An 18,086-nucleotide genomic window follows, 5' to 3' on the forward strand; every position below is an offset into this window, starting at 1 on the left:
GCAGGAAAGATAAAAAGGCTGCTAAATGTGAGAATTAAATAACATAAATAACATTTAAAAACAGGTCAGTAGAAAAGTATAAATTGGCTACCATTACTGGTCTGAAAATCACCACATGAAATGGCTTCATACATAAAATTAGTAGACCAACCTTCGTTTGAGGTTAGACCACTGTGGTACCAATATTTTTAAAAAGTAACTAAGAAATCTAAAAAGATTTTAAAAATCAAACAATACTCAGCTAACAAAATTTGTATACACACCATTGTATTAAGGTCTAGAACCAAAACATTGGGCCGGAGAAGGGTGCCTTTATCCGTAACGACTGGGTTAATTTTCTCTTGCCCAGACTCCAAGCGGCACATTGTAGTTTGAAGTACATGTAAATGTATTACTTGTTTAGACAACTGATGAAGCAGGTAGATGTTTATCCTCGAAACGTAGTGTTATATATTTTATACCATGGCAAATGTTTGAAATCCTATTACCCCTTCAAACCATCTATCATCAACAACAAACTTTAAACAAGAATTCTTAAGTATTATGAAGCACTACAGTGTAAATAAACTACTACTACAAAAATTATTAAATGTAGAATTGGGTGAAGGTGAACATTTCTTTGAAGGTTAAATTTTAAAAAGGGTTTTACGGTTTTATTCATCAAACTATGTAACAAAACCTTAGGGAAATACGGATGTTTCAGTATATCACAGCCGACACAACTGCTGGCCAAAGATACGAATATACAGCATTTACTGTTCCTTCCAATTGAACAAAGTAATTTACAAATACTAAATATTTGAAACTTGGATTTAAATACACTTATTTATTTCAGTTCAATCTTATCTGAATTTACCAATATCTACTGACCTGTAACCTCCTTGATTTACGGGTAGAAGCAGAGTTATTCATTTGGTTTGGAACAGGGTCAGGAGGACTTTTGATAGTGAGTATGAGACGAGGACGGTTAGCCTCCTCTTCAGAGTCATCTCTGAACTCGTAAACGTCTGCAGAGGCTAGATCATTAGAGGCTGTTGCACTGTTGTTAAGCCTCGCCCTACGAGTCACAACACCTCCAGCCCGTCCACTTGCTTTCCGTCGGCGACCCCCTCGGCCTCTGCCTGTTGGTATCATTACCTCCTCTCTTGGAACAGCTACAAAAACATATAACATTAAAATATGTTCTAAAAATAAATATGTTAATATAGATTAAATTGATTTAAGCTATCATTAATACAAGATCTAGAGTGGTTATTGAAAACATTGTAAATGCAGTTTTGAGAAACATTGGAACGACATAACTGATATTAAGAAAGTAATACTAACAACTAATTAAGTTTCAATAATTTGAGTTAATTGAGACTGACAGTACTTAGCCTCAGAGGAATATAAAAATAAAAACCACTGATTATATGGACATTTTTTTAGAATAGTCTGAGGTAGTAGAAACATTGCTCCACACCTACGAGTACAGGGAGGATAATTTTTAAGGAAGAAATTCTTTAATATTTTTTTTCATGCAAACTGGTTATTACTACAAAAAATCTTGAAAAATGTTAATACATTTTTTAAAACTCCATGAAATATATCAACTTTGAACAACACAAACTTGAATTACAGTTACTTTATGTACTCCAAATTTTAATCACATAAATAATACCTACATACACAATTTTAACAATTTTTACTACTAACCTGCTTCGTCTTTGCTTTCTTCACCATCAGTGAATTTATCAGAAAATTCAACATTTGTTTTTGACTCATCATCCTTATCTTCTGATTTGTCATTTAGGATGTCATTAGGTGGTTTTTCTTCCTTTATAGTGCAAGAAGGAATTGAATCTACACAAAGTCCATTTTCTTCTTTTTTAATACGTATTTTTTCTACTTTCGGCTCCTCAACTTGACTAACATTAGTGTCAGATTTTTTGACTTCACTTGGTAAATGTATTGGCTTTTCATCGTCATTGTTAACTTTTTCACTCACTAAAGGTTTAGGATCTTGGATAACACCAATTTTAGGTTCATCTTTCACTTTAATTTTCTCCTCAGATTCTTTTGAAGTTTCTACTTCTTCTTCAGATTTAGCAGCTTCTTTTTTATCTACTCCTAATTCTAATTTGGGAGGCGTCTCGGGTTTCATAGGTTCAACAACCTTATCGTCTAATTTGTTGACAGAATCTTTTGGTTCAGCTGCTTTTCTCCTATCATGTATTTCTTGAACAACTTGATCAAGTGGTTTAGAGGTACTTGATTTTACTTCCTCACCTTGATTACTTAAACCTGAAGATGCCTGTTTAGCTTGAGTTGCTTTGTATGTTAAATCCTGTATTACAGCGTTCAAAGGCTTAGTTTCTTCAACAACTGGTCTGATTATTTTATTTTTGATTTGAAGTTGTTTCAACGAATCAGGTGTGTTTTCTGGAGTAATTTCAGGCTCTTTATTTACTGGTGCATCTTCCTTTTTGGGAGCTGTTAGTGACAGAGGTTCTTCACAAGTTTTCAAGGCGTTATTTGACGTGGGAACAAATACACCACTTTTTGGAACCATGTTTTCTGGAGAAATTTTTTGTTTCTCTAGAACTGGAGGGTCACTTTTTAATGTGTGAACTATTTGGGGTTGCGGCGCATTTAGTGGACGGATCATTTGTGCACTCAGCGGTTTTTGAACTACTTGAGGCTGAAGAAGTGTAACAGTTTGCTTCACAGGATTTTGTAAAACTACTGCCCGTACTTGCTGCATGCCTGATGTTTGCAAGACATGGGCATTCAATTTATTTATTGAACTTGCCTGCGAGACGGGTGACAAATGCCTCACAGTATGCACTGTTCCAGGCTTGTTTGGTGAGCACAGTTTTACTGGTATAGATCCAATACAGTTGGGTACTTGTTGGAGTAGAGGAGAGTTACTCTTGTTTTGCAGTTGATTTGGAGAAACATGCTGACCAATGTTTTGTTGTTGTTGAAGAGCAGGAGAATGCTGTTGCATATTATGCTTCTGCTGTTGAGGAAGTAAAGGACTTATCTGTTGATGAATATTTGGACTTAGTTGCATAGTATTTTGATGAACATTATTGATTTGATGTTGTGTTATCGGTATTTTGATATGATGTGGAGAGAAATTTAGACCAACAGGAGAGTGGTGTGCTACAGGAGAGTGATTAATATTCATCTGCTGGCTGGGAGATAACATCATATTAGCATTCAATTGTTGATTGTGAGAAACATTTACACTCAACTGTTGGTTGTGAGGATGATTCAATACAATTTGTTTGTACTGTTGCTCTTGCGGTGAGTTCTGTAATGGAGACTTAGTTGAGGTAACTGGTATCCCAGGCGATTTGGCAGCAACAGACAAACCAGGAGATTTAGAACTAACTGGCACGGCTGGAACTGATAATTTTAGACTTCCTTGTCCAGGACCTCCATGATTTGATGATGGACTTGATAGTTGGCTTGTCAATTTGCTAATACCTGGTTGAGATCCAAGTATCTGTGGTGGCTGCAATGTATGGTGTAACACATATTGAGGCATTTGTGCATTACTCTTTAGTTCACTCTGTTGACTTATAGGAGCATTCTGTTGATTTATAGGAGAGTGAATCTTTGTTGCCAGTTGTAAAACAGAAGTGGGTTGTTGATTAGTTGGAGGAAGTTTAGGCTGGGTTTGAACAATCAATGCTAGAGAAGTAGGAGGTGTTACAATTATCTGGCTAACTGGTTTTGTAGCCAGAGATGATTTCTCTTGATTTGTTTCTTGAACAGGCAACTGTGCATGAATTATTTTGCTTTTAGTTGAGTCCTGCTGAGTTGACAGCACTGTTGGATGATTAATTGGAGATTGTACAGTTTGCAAACTTCTACTAGGTTCTGTCTGTGATGATGATAAAGGTACATTAGAGGAAGTATGTGTATCACCTGATACACTTTTACATATTTGATTTGCAGTGTGAACAAGAGGTGGTGGAGGAATTGGTGACAGCAATGCTTTTGTTTTGGCTTGAGTAGTCAATGTTAAAGTTGTTTCGACAGCAACTAACTTTGCATTTGTTACTGCAGGCAAACTTTGTTCTGGAGTTACCTGGAGCTTAGAATCTGAATAACTTGCTTTAATTGGTTGAACCACATGAGATATTTCTCCTTGACAAACCAATGGAGGGAGTTCATGTCTTTTGCCGGATTCAACCTGTACCACAGATGTTTTATTATCCTCTTCCTTGGATACATGGTCTTGTTCAATTTTACTTGTTTTCGTGTTATCTTTCACTTTAGGAAGTTCAGAAACAGAACTATTTTCTTCTTTGGACTTTTCAGTTATTTTATTTTGTCCTTCATTATTATGGTAATCATTTTCATGAGTCTGTGGATTATCAGTTGGAGGATGACTAATTTCTTGTTTATTAGAAGTACTGTCAGGACATGCTAATGGCAAAATCCTTTCTTCTAAGCCTTCTCTCGTATCCTGTTGTCTGTAAAATGATGTTGGTATATCGGGAGTTCTAGGAGGTCTTGAGAAATCAATTGGATCATAAGTATCTTCAGTATCTGTATCAATTTGTAAATCAGGTTCAGATACAGGGGTATCAGGTTTAGCATAGCTTTCAAATCCTCCACCAAAGGAGTCCTCCAACAGGAGAGCTGCAACAGCATCTTCTGTCTCCTCTTGTGATATTACAGGGGTTGGTTTGTCTTCTGAATTTGCAGACGGAACAGAATCTTCAATTGGTTCCCTTTTTTCTACGATTGGTTTAGTTGGAGCTTCAGAAATACTTTTAACAGCAGTTTCATGGATATTTTCATCAACCTGAGATCCAAATCCTGGAATATCTGGCTTCTTGTTCTGGGTGACACAAGGAGGAGGGCTATCCATAAGACGAGGCAGAGAAGATGGACCTATAGTTGGTTCTGGTTCTCTTTCTGAATCAGCTTCATTTGCTAAAGCTGCTGCTTCCTCCTCTAGTCTCTGCTGATGGTGTTTACTTATTTTCTCTTCTCTGGATTTCTTCCTCTTTTTCTTTTTAGCCTTAGCAAAATCTTCAGAAGAAGGAAAACTTTCAGAATTATCCAAAAGCTTTGCTTCAAGAGCTCTACCAGCTTCATCAAGCTCTCTAGCTTTCCTTTCTTTACGTCTTTTATCACGCTTCCTCATCACTTGTCTTTCTTCTTCTGAATCTGATCCGTATATTTGAGAAACATGCCATTTATTATGAATTTTATCAGAATCATCAGATAGAGGACCAAATATGTCTTCCATCTTTTCATCTCTTTTAGAAGAACTGTCCCTTTCACTTTTCTTTTTTCTAACTTTTTGACCTGATAGATCTTCTTCTCCATCATGGCTGTGTGAAGACTTTCTACGATCTTTCTTTGAATTATGACGTTTACTGCTCCCGTCATCATTACCATCAGGATTCTTTTGTCTTTTCTGTTTTTTCTTGTGTGATTTCTTTCTAGGTAAATCTGATGTACTACTGTCAATAGAATTTCTATGATACTGTTCACTTTGTTCTTTTTCTATATCAGTCTGGGATGGATGTTCAGGATCTTCAGAAATGTTTGAAAATAAGTCTGAACCAGCATAATCATTGGTCTTTTTTACATATTCCTCTCCTTTCTTCTGTTCTTCATATCCTAAATCAACTTCACTTTCATCTGACTGAATACGAGATGGTTTGCTTCGAGGGACACTGTGTTTCAAAGTATCATCTTCTGATGTATCTGACAAAATTTTTCTCAATTTTGGCTCTAAATCCTCTTGATGAACCCGAGCCACTTTGATTCTTGCAATACTCAATCTCAGTGTATCATCTTCAGATGTATCTGACATGATTTTTCTTGGTTTTGGATCTACGTCTTCTGTATTTATTCTTAATGGTTTTATTCTTGGTGGATTTTGATGCCTCTGAGAGTCATCTTCTGATGTATCAGACATAATTTTCCTGCCCTTTGTTCTAATATCATTTTCTGAACCAGCATCTTCTTCTGAACTTGTTATCATTAGCTTATTTGACCTGCGCCCTCCTCGTTCAGAATCAGAATCTTCATCATACGAAGTTGATCGTTTTTTCTCTTCTCGTTTTGCTCGGCTTTGTTTCAACTGATTAAACTTCTCTTTGAGTCTCTCCTGCCTTTTTTCTTCTTCCTGTTTTTGCATATTCTTTGTAGATCTGGCTTTCACTTTGTCATACATTGATATGTAAGCAGGTTCTTCATCAACAATATCAAAAATTGAATGTCTTTTTGGAGTTTTGGAGTCATCATCTCCACTTCCTGCCTCACTTTCACTTGCAGTGATGCCATTTTCTTTGTGTCTAATTTTCCCTTTTCGGTCTTCCTTCCGCTTTTCTCCACTGCTCTTCTTATCCTTCCGAGCAATTATTTTCAGACTTTCATTATTTATTTCATCATCTTTTCTCTTTTTATTCATTTCTTTTTCTTTGTCTTCTTTTATCTTTTCTTCAAGTAATTTTGCAAAAGACTTATGTTTATCACTATTACTTTTTTTACTGCTGCTACTGCTTCGACCACTGTCTTTAGAGTCTCTTCTTTCAGGTTTGCTTTTTTTAGACTCATCACCACATATATCCAAACTGTCTTGAGAACTTAAACGCCTTTTGCATCCTATTGCAGCAGGCCAAGAATTCAAGCGTTCTTTCTTCTTATCTTTTTTTATGAAATCATTCTTCCTAGCACTTTCCTCATCAAAGTGTTCCGAAGAGTCATTTAATTTGCTATCTAGATCATCTTTTCTGTTATCATTTGAATCCGACTCACAACAATCTTTTTCAGAATACTCATGCTCTTTGTTACTCTTTCTTATTTTCTCATAGTTATTTTTCTTATCGGAATGTTTTTCTTCAAACCATTCTTTCTGTTTATTGTTGTCGGTTATGTACTCAATTGAATCTCGATCTTTGTAGCGCTCTCGATCACATGACTCCCTCTTTCTTTCTCCAAAATTCTTGTGCCTTGAATTTTCCATGAAATCATTATCTCTTTTTTTCTCTAGGTCTTTTATCCTTAAATGATCCAACTCTGAATTTTCCTTTTTTCTTAAAATTTCTTTTCTCCGAAAAATCTCTGAACTTTCATTGTTCTTTTTTCTCTCAAAATATGCAGACTCAATGCTCACAAACTTTTTCTTTTCACTCTCCTTACGTAAAGTATCAAACTCATCTTCTCTATTGATTTCATTCTTAATTTTCATATCAATATCTTGCTTTACTTTATCATCAATATGTTGGTAGTTATCATATGATAATAAGCCATCTGTTTTCTTATCATCACATTGATCAACATCACTAACCGCATCTCTGCCTTTAGCAAACCCAGAGGATTCTAAGTCTTTCCTTATTTCTTCTACCCATTCACTTATTTGGTTAGCTGTTTCTGCATCATGTTTATCAGAATTCTTGTGCTTACAATTTTCAAAGATGTCATTATGAATATTTCTTTCAATATTCTTTAATCTTGGATCATGCTTCTCACTATCTTTTCTTCTATCATAATCTTTATATCGATGGGTAGAAAATTCAAAATTTGAAGGTTTAATATTATCCAAATTTTTCTCACACTCATGACTTTTCAGTTTTGCCAAATCAGAATAATCTTCTCTTTGTACGTCATTAAGCTGTGAATGCAAGATGTCAACAGCACTCTCCTTTTTCTTCTCATCCTTATTTCTCGCAAAGTCATGATGTTTACTATTTTCTTTGTGCCTAATATTAACAGCAAACTCATTGTCTCTTTTACCATCTTTGTGCCGCATGTTTTCATTGATTTCATCTGTTTTAATTATATTGTGTGTAGAATCGGAGAAATGTTGTTCCTTCTTTGATTGCTGATCTTTATATTTCACCGATTGATGGTAGTCCAGTTCTTTCCTGCTATCATGTTTCTGTAAATATTCTTCAGAAGATTCAGACTCCCTCCTGAGATTATTCTCTCTGTGTTTAGAACTGTCCAGAAATGAAGATTTAAGCCTATCATCTTTGTGCCTTAGACTATCTATCGTTTCTGGGCTTTTCCTCGAAGAACTTTTATGTCTAGAGTTTTCCACAAAGTCTATTTCTTTTTCCTTCCTTGTGACTTGATCTTTTCTTTCTTTGTGCCTTGAATTTTCTTGACAAATACCATCTTTTTCTTTTCTTCTATCAAAAATTTCATTGTTTTTAGGGGTTTCAGAATGGCCGGAATCCTTCCTCCTTTCGTTAAATTCTACGGATTTCTTAAAGCTAGTATCGTTTTTGTCTGTACTACTATCTTTTTGCCTAGTGTCAGACTCTAATTCCCTCTTAATGTCTAAGCTTTCAGGTACTTTTCTATGCCTAGTATTATCACTACAAATTTCAACACTATCTCTACCTCTTCTCCTATCTCTCTCAGGACATACTTGAAGAGAGTCCTTATTTTTCTCTGAGGTGTCAGTTACTTGAGTGTGCCTTATATTATCATCACGTTGTGTGTCAATGTTTTTATTTAAAGTTTCTGAAAATGTTGAACAATCGGATGTGTCAGAATGCTCACTAACCCTAGAATCACTTAACCTAGATTTAACTGTGTCGATAATTTCAGTGTCCTTTTTCACATTAACATCAACACTGTCCCTTCTCCGCCTCTCTTCTTTATGATTTCTGTCTTTTAATTTATCACTAACACTTTCACACCGCAAACTGTCTTTGTTTGAATCTACACTATCTCTTCTTCTAGGATCTGAAAGACTTCTTCTCCTTTCAATCACTTCGATTTCCTTCCCCTTCTCATTATCACTTTTTGAAACACATGCCACTTTTGCATCCTCATCCCTAGATCGCCTTCTTCCTTCCAACTCTCTTCTTTCATCTCCACTTTCTCTTCTTAAACAAGATTTAAGTGGTTTTACTGGTGTTTGTAATATAAAGGAATCCTTCTTTCCAACTTCTGTTTTTTCAGTGTTACTTGATACTATTGACTTTTGAGAACTCTTTGACTTTTCCCCACTACACAGCCTAGAAAGTGAATCAGGACTCTCCACTTTCTTTTCAAGTGTTGATGGAGGAGATATCTTTGGTGGTGGATTAAAAGTAGTTGGAGTTTGAAATTGTTGCTTTACAGAAGGTACAGATGAAAGTGAAGTGGTAGAGAAAGTTTGAGGAGATTTAGAAGAATCAACCAAAGATGTATTTGAAGAAACTGTAGTAATTCCTGAAGAAAGACTCGAACACAAAGCCATAGACATTGGAGCTGTTGTTGTGGCAACACTAGTTGTGGGTTGCACTGGTGGATGACTCGGAAATGGATACTGTAACCCTTTGGCTCCAGCAGGAGATGATCCCGCAGCTGGAGACTTTGGGGCAACAGGAGAATGTACAAGAGGACTGTCCATCCTTGGCCTTAATACTGAAAAGCCAGGCCTTGTAGGAACAAATTCACGAGGTTCATATTTTTCTCCAAAATTCTCAAGCCTTTTTGAATCTTCATCGAACACCGATCTCTTAGCCAACACTGATTTGACAATATCAGAAGGTTGCAGCTCATGATGGTCAAGGTCGAGCAATTTGTGTCGAACACGCAGTGTAGTAGTATCCACTTTAGTCATAACTGTCCGTGATCCTGACCATTTTTCATACTTTTCATCAAGAGATCTCAGGCGTTCCTCCCACTCTGGTGATGGTGGTGACGGCTCCGAATCATCCGAAGATGTGGAATTGGGGCGAGGTGGGGAGGCTGGTGGACTCGGTGGTGCTGGCCGAGGAGATAGCAGCTGAGTGGCGAACCTGGGCAGTGGCAACGACAGAGGATCTGGTGGTCTTTCCCTCGGTGTTCTCCGAGGTTCTAGAGGAGGAAGATTTTCTGGCCTCTCATCACAAAGAGGAGTTCCAGGTCGACTACCTTCACCACTATGACTTCGCCTGTGTTTGCATCGCCGCCTCGAATTGCCTTCTTCTCCTGAGCTTGCACAATCTTCAAGTTGTTCCAATAGAGCTACCCGTTCTTTCTGTAGATGTCTTATATCTTGAGGTCCTTGGCCCACTGTTACTGTAACGATTCCTCCCCCATCTTCCATAGACATCTCTTCATAGCTTCTGAAAACAATTCAAACTAGTTAGTTAATGAAGTATAATACTTGTTCTCTTTACTAACTAAGTCTTAAACAGACAGGTTTTAAAGGAGATTGTTAACGTTTTTCAACATTAGAAGTATTATTTGAATAACTTAAACAAAACGCTGAATTTAAAATTTAATTGATTTGAATATGAATGCCTAATAATAGTTTTAAACCTGAGGTGTAAATGAATGAGTCTTTAATACACATCTATGAACACTTAAGTATCAGATAAATACCATCAAAAATCATCAGTTTAAATAAAGTAATCTTATGGCTTAAAAATGGTGGAAAATAACAGGTATGTAATATGGATCTATATTAAATTTGTTTTATTTATCAAAAGGAATCAGTTCTTTGATTTTTGTGGGTTGTAGTAAACACTGTAATTGTAACTACAAGAGCCAGGAGTGGTGTAGAAGTGTACGGTTAGTGTGTTAAGGCTACTGGTAAAAATGAAATGTAACCTTTTACTATACAGAATTAATTTAAAAAAAAACTTGTATCAAATCTTTAATTTAATTCAGAATAAAAAAGATCTTAAGTTTGCTTATTGATCATTTAAACAAGGAAAATGAAGTCATTAAGCTTCATCTGAGCGTCAGGTGGAAATAAGCTATCTTCTGAAAAGTAATTTAAAAAATCTTGATTTGCTAAAACCGAGCAATAGTATAAACTACTTCTATAAATAAATACAGTGACAACAAAAATAAATTAAAAATAAATTGGGCATATAAATACATATATGTATAGCATTTCTATAAATTAAGGAACAATTCCAGAATAATGTAATAGTTTTAACATGCTCAGTGATAGATGCTACTGGACACCAAACCAATGAGCTTTATTGTATACATTAAGACAATTTAGTGTATATTTTGCCAATAATAAAACAACACATGGACAATATAGTAACGTAGTTAATAAACCATTAAAAGTATGAGTGCGTTAGTATTGTGGTTGATTGGTCTTATAAAAATGTATAGTACTCAGTCATCATGTTTATTTATATTGCTACTATGTTATTGTACAGCTTACATTTTTCAGCCTTACAATATACAAATTTGTAAAAATAAAAGAAGTTTTAATTGCTTCGTTATAAAAAGTGTTTATTGCACAGTATTACCTGTAGGGTCTTCTCTCAGGGATGTAGTCAGAGTTGAAATCAAAGCGGGGTGTGGTGCTGATGTGACGTGGAGTAGAGCGAGCAGGTGTAGAGGGGGAAGCTCCTGGCGATACGGCCGTGCCTCGAGAGTATGACCGAGTCACCGAGGGTTGTGTGGAATACCGAGGGTATCGGCTGGAGCCTCCACCACTACTACTAGATGACGATGAGGGAGTCTCAAAACCCCTGGTCACACTAGTGGTCACTCCCTGTGGAGACACTTGGACGCTGGAACAAAAAACATCAATGTTGAGAGAGAAAGAGAAATTATATAAATACTTGTAGAAGAAAGAGAAAATGCTTCTAGATATTAATGAATAGGTTAGACAATACAATAAAAAGTTTGAGAAATTTTCAATTCAATAATTATAAAATTTTATATTCAGACTACGTAACATTTAATCAATGGTTCCACCAAAACATCCTGGATATAAAACTATACAAAATTAATTAGCAGTTTGTATATATTTTTAAATGTACAAGAAGCTAAAACAAGAGCCAACTGTGTATCCATGCCATGTATATTACTGGGTACACCAACCTGTTTTCAAAGGTGGTATTGTGTCCAGCTTGTTTCTCCAGATGGTCATAAAATGCCTCTTGACACTCTCTTGAGGCAAAATCCACTTGAAGCTTTCGTCCTCTCACAGCAACACCCCTCATTTCTTTCACGGCTGACTGAGCAAAGGCAATCTAAAACCACAGAATATTAGAATTTAATAAAATAAAAGTTAAATTTAATAAAGGAATATTTTATACATATATATATATATATATATATATATATATATATATATATATATATATATAAAGCTGTTTCTACTGAGCTTTAATATATAAAAAACTAAATAGTTATTGTGCACCAAGGTTATTCAAAACGTAAAATACTTATGTAAATAAAAAATGTATATATATACACACACAAACACACATTTTTAAAGATCAACCTTAAATACAAGTTATTTTGTATTTATATTTAAATTTAAGCTGGTCCTTGACAGACTTCCCAAGACCTAGTCACAAAAGTTTTTCAGTCTCTGTACTGGAAATTAAACATAGAAATCTTTAACCCTTTGATGTGGTTATTTAGTGAACATGGCGACCTCTACACAGATAGTACAAAACCAGATATGTTATGTAGACTCAATTGCTTACCTAATTATGGTCACATTTTTTTATTCTTTATCTAAATACTCTTAATGTAATTCAAAATAAAATGTACAATATTTTTTTATAATATAATTACTATTGAATGGTTAAAACTATTTATTATCTGTTAAAACTAAACTTTTGTATGAAACAGTGGTCGATTTCACAGTTCCAAGCTATTATCTATGTCAGCTTTGGGATAACATACCACAATCTCAAACACTTTTCTATATAATAATAAATTTTAATAATGTAAATAAACCCAAAAAAACACATCCCATTAAACAAATCTCATCACTTTGTTTACTCAGTCTGCCAAAACTGTAATCAGCTGAAAGACGACTGTTGAATATGGTCAACATACAGTAAAATTAACCGATTTGATGAAAACACGATGGGAAATGTGTTCCTTGTTTTGTCTACAACAATCTCTTATTGTGGTTTAAGCCTACATATAATTCACGAATTGGCCTCAAGAAAGAACTACATGACAAACTGATGGACATCAAACAACATAATGCATTTGTAGGTTGATGTATCCATACAACATAAAACCATGTCAAGAAATTACCATTACACATTAAATTTTTCCTAAACTTTTTTTTCTTTTTTTTTATTGAACCACATGACTGTCCACTTCACTTTTATTATAAATGTTAGTGCGTTTCTTCCAAAATAAATGCTACCAGACTATTACTAATAATGTGTTCTCCACAATTCATGAAGTTTTATGGGTTCCATTATTTTAAGCAAAGAAGTTGGAAGCAAATCAGACTACAAAATCAGTGTGAGAACTTAGGGGCTATTTTAAACTCTAATTTGGAGAACCTTCATAGCATCACTGCCAGACTCATACTAAACACAGTTACTTACACAATGCTACCAAGAGTATCTTCTATCCCTACCATTTTAACAATCAAACAGTAAACAATTTACTTTCTGAATGAGTCTCATACTTAAAATTGTAGGTGCAGTATACCTGATCATAGAAGACCAAAGCATGCCCTCGGGAACGGTCAATCGCCACATGTGATACAGGACCAAACTGACTGAACTGCAGGCTCAAGTATTTCTCCGTAACAGACTCTGTAATAGATTATAATACTCTGTTAGTTGACATACCAAAAATTGTTAAGTAGTATTAGAATGTTTTTAGTTTCAAAAAATATATTCAATATGATGCAACTGACCTGCCACACCATCGACCCAGACACAGTTGGTGTGCAGGGACTTGCCAAACCCCAGTTTAATCCTGTTGTTGCCCAAATGCTCCCCATCCAGTGTACGCATGGCTCGCACTACACTGCCAATATCGCAGTATTGGCAGAACGCATACGATGAATTAGAGCCTTGCTTCTTTATGTCTATCTCCTGTTAACAAAAATAATAAATAATCGTCAATTTATATTTATAAAACCATGGTGAAATTTATACAAAGAAAAAAATACCGTGGTCCTAAAAACAGCTGTGATTTTATGGTTATATTTTATTAATTTAATTATTTAAGATGCTAATCTATTATTTTATTGTCCATAAACATTAAAAATGCATGTAGCTAAAGCATGTGTGTTTTCTTTTATATCACATATATATTTTTTGTCAGTATGGGATCATGTGTATAAACTAATAAGGGATTAAATGTTTTTAAACAAGATAAATAAACGTACTAGCAGAAAAAAACTTCCAGTTTTTATGTTATTGTATTTACTATACTGATTATATTAAATTATAACATAATTTGTTAATAAATCAATTTCCAACATTATAGAAGTGCATAGACCACACATTACCAGAATACGGTACCATTCCAGTATAAGTCATCTACGGCCAACTTCAATCTGACCAGCTATATCAAAAATTGTACAGAAATACCTGTAAGACATAAATTTGAAATGCGTACAAATGTAAATTTTTCGTATTAGATTGCAATTATGTTTCAGATGAAACCATGGCACCTGCAGCAGTGCTTTAGAAGTTATTTGAGGTTAGAGATCATTAGGACTCAAGTTTTTAACTTATTAAGCTAGAGGTTTATTATACTCATCCAGCTAGAGGTTGGATTTCAGGATGAGGCAATCAAATGGTTGACAGTCCTATTTTGTTGAAATGACTAATTTGACAGAATTTTCATTTTCTCTCGTCCAGCATTCTGGGTATAATGAAAGCAGTTGGGTTTTATCTCTGGATATAGCGACATTTAATGAAGACTATGAGAGTGCAAGTGAGTGGTAAGAGCTGCACATTATCAAGTTAAACCACTGGCTGAATGCAATGTGAACATCACCCTTGAGAGTGCAACTCAAGTGTGCAGTGCTCTGCTTGTTGCAGTACAATGTTGATATCATTCTTGATAACGAAGCACTGACTGTAAAGAAGTAAATAATAGTATTTTAAAACATTTTGTGGTTGTGATTGACCAATATCCTCTCATGTTTTGACCACCTTCTCTAAACAGTATATCTGTCAGAGAGCACTAAGGAAACTCTGAAAAAAGTGACAATAACGAATTTAAATTCAATAAAGATTGTATCAAATACAAATTCAAATTCTGGTTAGCAAGCACTTTTATGTATGTATGTATAATTAGTAGTCATAATTAGAGGGAGCCTGGTTAACTGTGTGTTGCCCTGGGATATCAATAGTATCTTTCAGATACTATTAAGGTGTGAAATCACCTTTCAAAACACATGATTATTTTCTTTGTTTGAAGTTTATGTTTGATGATGCAAGGATTCACACATGATTAAACAATCGGCTGCACTTCCATAAAATAAAGTTGGAAATTGAGTAAAAAGGGTTTTCTTACTTCGCATCTATGTTGTAGAAAAACTTCCCCTGCAATGTAAATGGTTTAAAACAGTTACACTTTGTAAGAAAGTAAAAAGATTAGAAGTAATTAATCTGTTTTAATTTTTTTTATTACTTATTTTATTACCTTTAAATACTTTGAATATGAATAAAATTTACTCTTCTAAACTATGTTATAACTGAGAAACACTCGCAAACTGCAATTTTTGCAGTACTTTAGTCTTATTGAAAGGTTAAGCACAGATCAATCGATTTCATGGACTCTTTGCAAGACAATATACAAGTGGTCAGCCTCCATTTTTTCACTCTTACAATGTTGTAATCATCACAATCTTAGCTCTTGTCATTGGGCAGTTGTTATAGCTACTTTATGTATGATCATCAATATCATCGACTTACTATGAGTTCATGATGTTAACAACAAAAGATTAGCCACTACTAAGTTAAATCCAAAATATATAATAGTTCTAGATATGTGATTTGTTATATAATATTTCCAGGTTTATGATTTGACTATGAGTGAGTCTCATTTTTGTTTATAAAAGACTTTTCCCTGTTATAAATAATTTATATTCTGAATTGGTAATATATATATTGGTGATAGTACAACAAATGTGAAAGTACATTGATATATTTAAATCTACAGTATACAGTGTATATTTAACCTTTACATAAGATGTCTGAGTCCTGAAAGAAATTAAACCACTGTCAAGTACAGTACGACAAGGGAGACTGGCCACTTTAGCCTCACCTCACAGTCTATGGTAGAACTCCTCAGGTCGACAATGGTGAACACAGTGGATGCTGGGACCTTGAGATCCCTGTTCCAGTGTTAAAAATAAATTCCTAAAAAATGAAAAATAAACAAAAAGCTACACGTTTTAGAACCATAAACTATTGTGAGTAAGTTCTAGAGATGACTGAAATAATAAGAGTTACTTACAATTATCTCTCCAAACTGATCGAAATGTTTACGCAGCTCCGGTGCAGTGATGTCCTTCTCTAAGTTCCCGATGAACAGCGTCCGCGTTGCCTTTGGATGGAACTCGTCCTGCTCCGCCTCGTAGGGCCTAGCCACAAACCTTAGTAACTTTAGCTAGAACTGCCCTTAAGTTTCAGCACTCAAACATAATGATAATAAAACAATACATAACTAATGTCAAAATAAACAATGCAACAAATAAACAACACAACAAGTAATAAATGTAATGGTAATAATAGAAACGATAAAAAATCCCAGACACACTAAAAAATATGCACAGATAATTACAAATGAAAGGAACTGACAAAAATTCAAATAATACAAACAACATAACACATAATCCTAGTACTGAAACTTCTTTGAACTAAAATATATTATCAATAATTCTACTACACTGTTAGCAAAATCAGTAAGTATACTTTATCATATATGTAAAACCTATCTATTGTCTAGAAAATTTTTGTTGTGCAAGTAATAAATTGGAAATAATAATCAAATAATAAATATAATTAGAATAAGTTTAATTAACCCTCGGAGTGCCATTTAACTCAACGGATATCTTTTGATTTTCGATCCCTTAATGCCAATCAACAGATGTCAGTTGACTCAATATACCCAAAGACTCATACAAAACTATTGAAATTAATATACTTAGTTTGAAGGTTATTTTTTAAGATGGAAGAATTGTGAAGGAAACAGGATTTTTCCGGACATTTACCATCGTTCAGTGAAACAAGAAATCAGTAACACTACGTTTCGAGATCTGCAATCTGATCTCTTCTTCAGGTGTAAAGAACTAACCTAATACATAATTACAAACTAGGTTAAAATAAACAAATCTTAAATCAGTAACACTACGTTTCGAGATCTGCAATCTGATCTCTTCTTCAGGTAAAGAACTAACCTAATACATAATTACAAACTAGGTTAAAATAAACAAATCTTAATCAGTAACACTACGTTTCGAGATCTGCAATCTGATCTCTTCTTCAGGTAAAATTATTAAATTAATAAATAAGATTTGTTTATTTTAACCTAGTTTGTAATTATGTATTAGGTTAGTTCTTTACCTGAAGAAGAGATCAGATTGCAGATCTCGAAACGTAGTGTTACTGATTTCTTGTTTCACTGAACGATGGCAAATATCAGAAAAAATCCTGTTTCCTTCATAATATACTTAACTATACTTTCCAAGCACAACCCTCCCTTTTTTTGGGGGTTGGAGAAAAAAAAGAAGGTGAAATTAGGGAGAAAGAAGACTTGCAATAATGAATCATTTTTTATTTTTTAGCAATTAATATTAAGCTTAGGAGAGAAATGTTGTTTGATTTATAAATTTATATTTATTTGTTTTGTTTATTACAACCAAACATATCATAGTAAATATTTTTATTTTATTATTAAACTGATGTATCATCTCATTCACATAACAGTATACATTTTATTATCAGCTGATAATTTAGAGAAGGGAGTATGAATTTTAAGAGCCGGCTATACTGGCCACTACAATGATTGTAAAGTTTGAAAAACATTGCGATACAATTTTACTACAATTACTAAATTTTAAAAATCTGTCTTTAAATTATTTTTTTATGAGAATGTGTAATTTCTATGATTAATTTAGTTTTAATGTTGAGTTTATGCAATGATCAAAAGGTTGTCTACTGGTTTGACTCTACAACTCAACATTTAATACCTCAAGTAAAATTCAACTTATGCTCTAGTGTTCGCATACCTTTATAATTAGATCAATAATAATAATAATAATAATATAAAAACATTAAGTTAATATTTTTTTAAAGAAATACATGATTGTTTGATACTGATGAAAATTGAGTTTTAATGGTAACGCATATAAATCTTTCACATAACAGTTGAGGTTAATTTTAACTCATTGA

The 18,086-nt window shown here is 34.1% G+C and overlaps 1 protein-coding gene across 5 annotated transcripts in view; it reads right to left on the minus strand.

The window, feature by feature from the left end:
* The window catches only part of LOC124362790 (protein split ends), a 139,463-nt gene that overhangs the window by 20,857 nt on the left and 100,520 nt on the right, over positions 1 to 18,086 (minus strand). For 3 of the 5 annotated variants that reach the window (XM_046817582.1, XM_046817578.1, XM_046817583.1), the window contains 7 exons: positions 16,150 to 16,288; positions 13,589 to 13,769; positions 13,378 to 13,484; positions 11,791 to 11,942; positions 11,211 to 11,477; positions 1,696 to 10,064; positions 871 to 1,154 (listed from right to left, as the gene is read on the minus strand). In XM_046817582.1, the coding sequence (XP_046673538.1) occupies positions 871 to 1,154; positions 1,696 to 10,064; positions 11,211 to 11,477; positions 11,791 to 11,942; positions 13,378 to 13,484; positions 13,589 to 13,769; positions 16,150 to 16,288 (9,499 nt within the window). The remainder of the gene's footprint in view (positions 1 to 870; positions 1,155 to 1,695; positions 10,065 to 11,210; positions 11,478 to 11,790; positions 11,943 to 13,377; positions 13,485 to 13,588; positions 13,770 to 16,149; positions 16,289 to 18,086) is intronic. The other 2 variants (XM_046817581.1, XM_046817580.1) reach the window with 2 other exon arrangements.

The sequence above is a fragment of the Homalodisca vitripennis genome, chromosome 5 (genome assembly GCF_021130785.1).
Source record: "Homalodisca vitripennis isolate AUS2020 chromosome 5, UT_GWSS_2.1, whole genome shotgun sequence".
NCBI lineage: Eukaryota > Metazoa > Arthropoda > Insecta > Hemiptera > Cicadellidae > Homalodisca > Homalodisca vitripennis.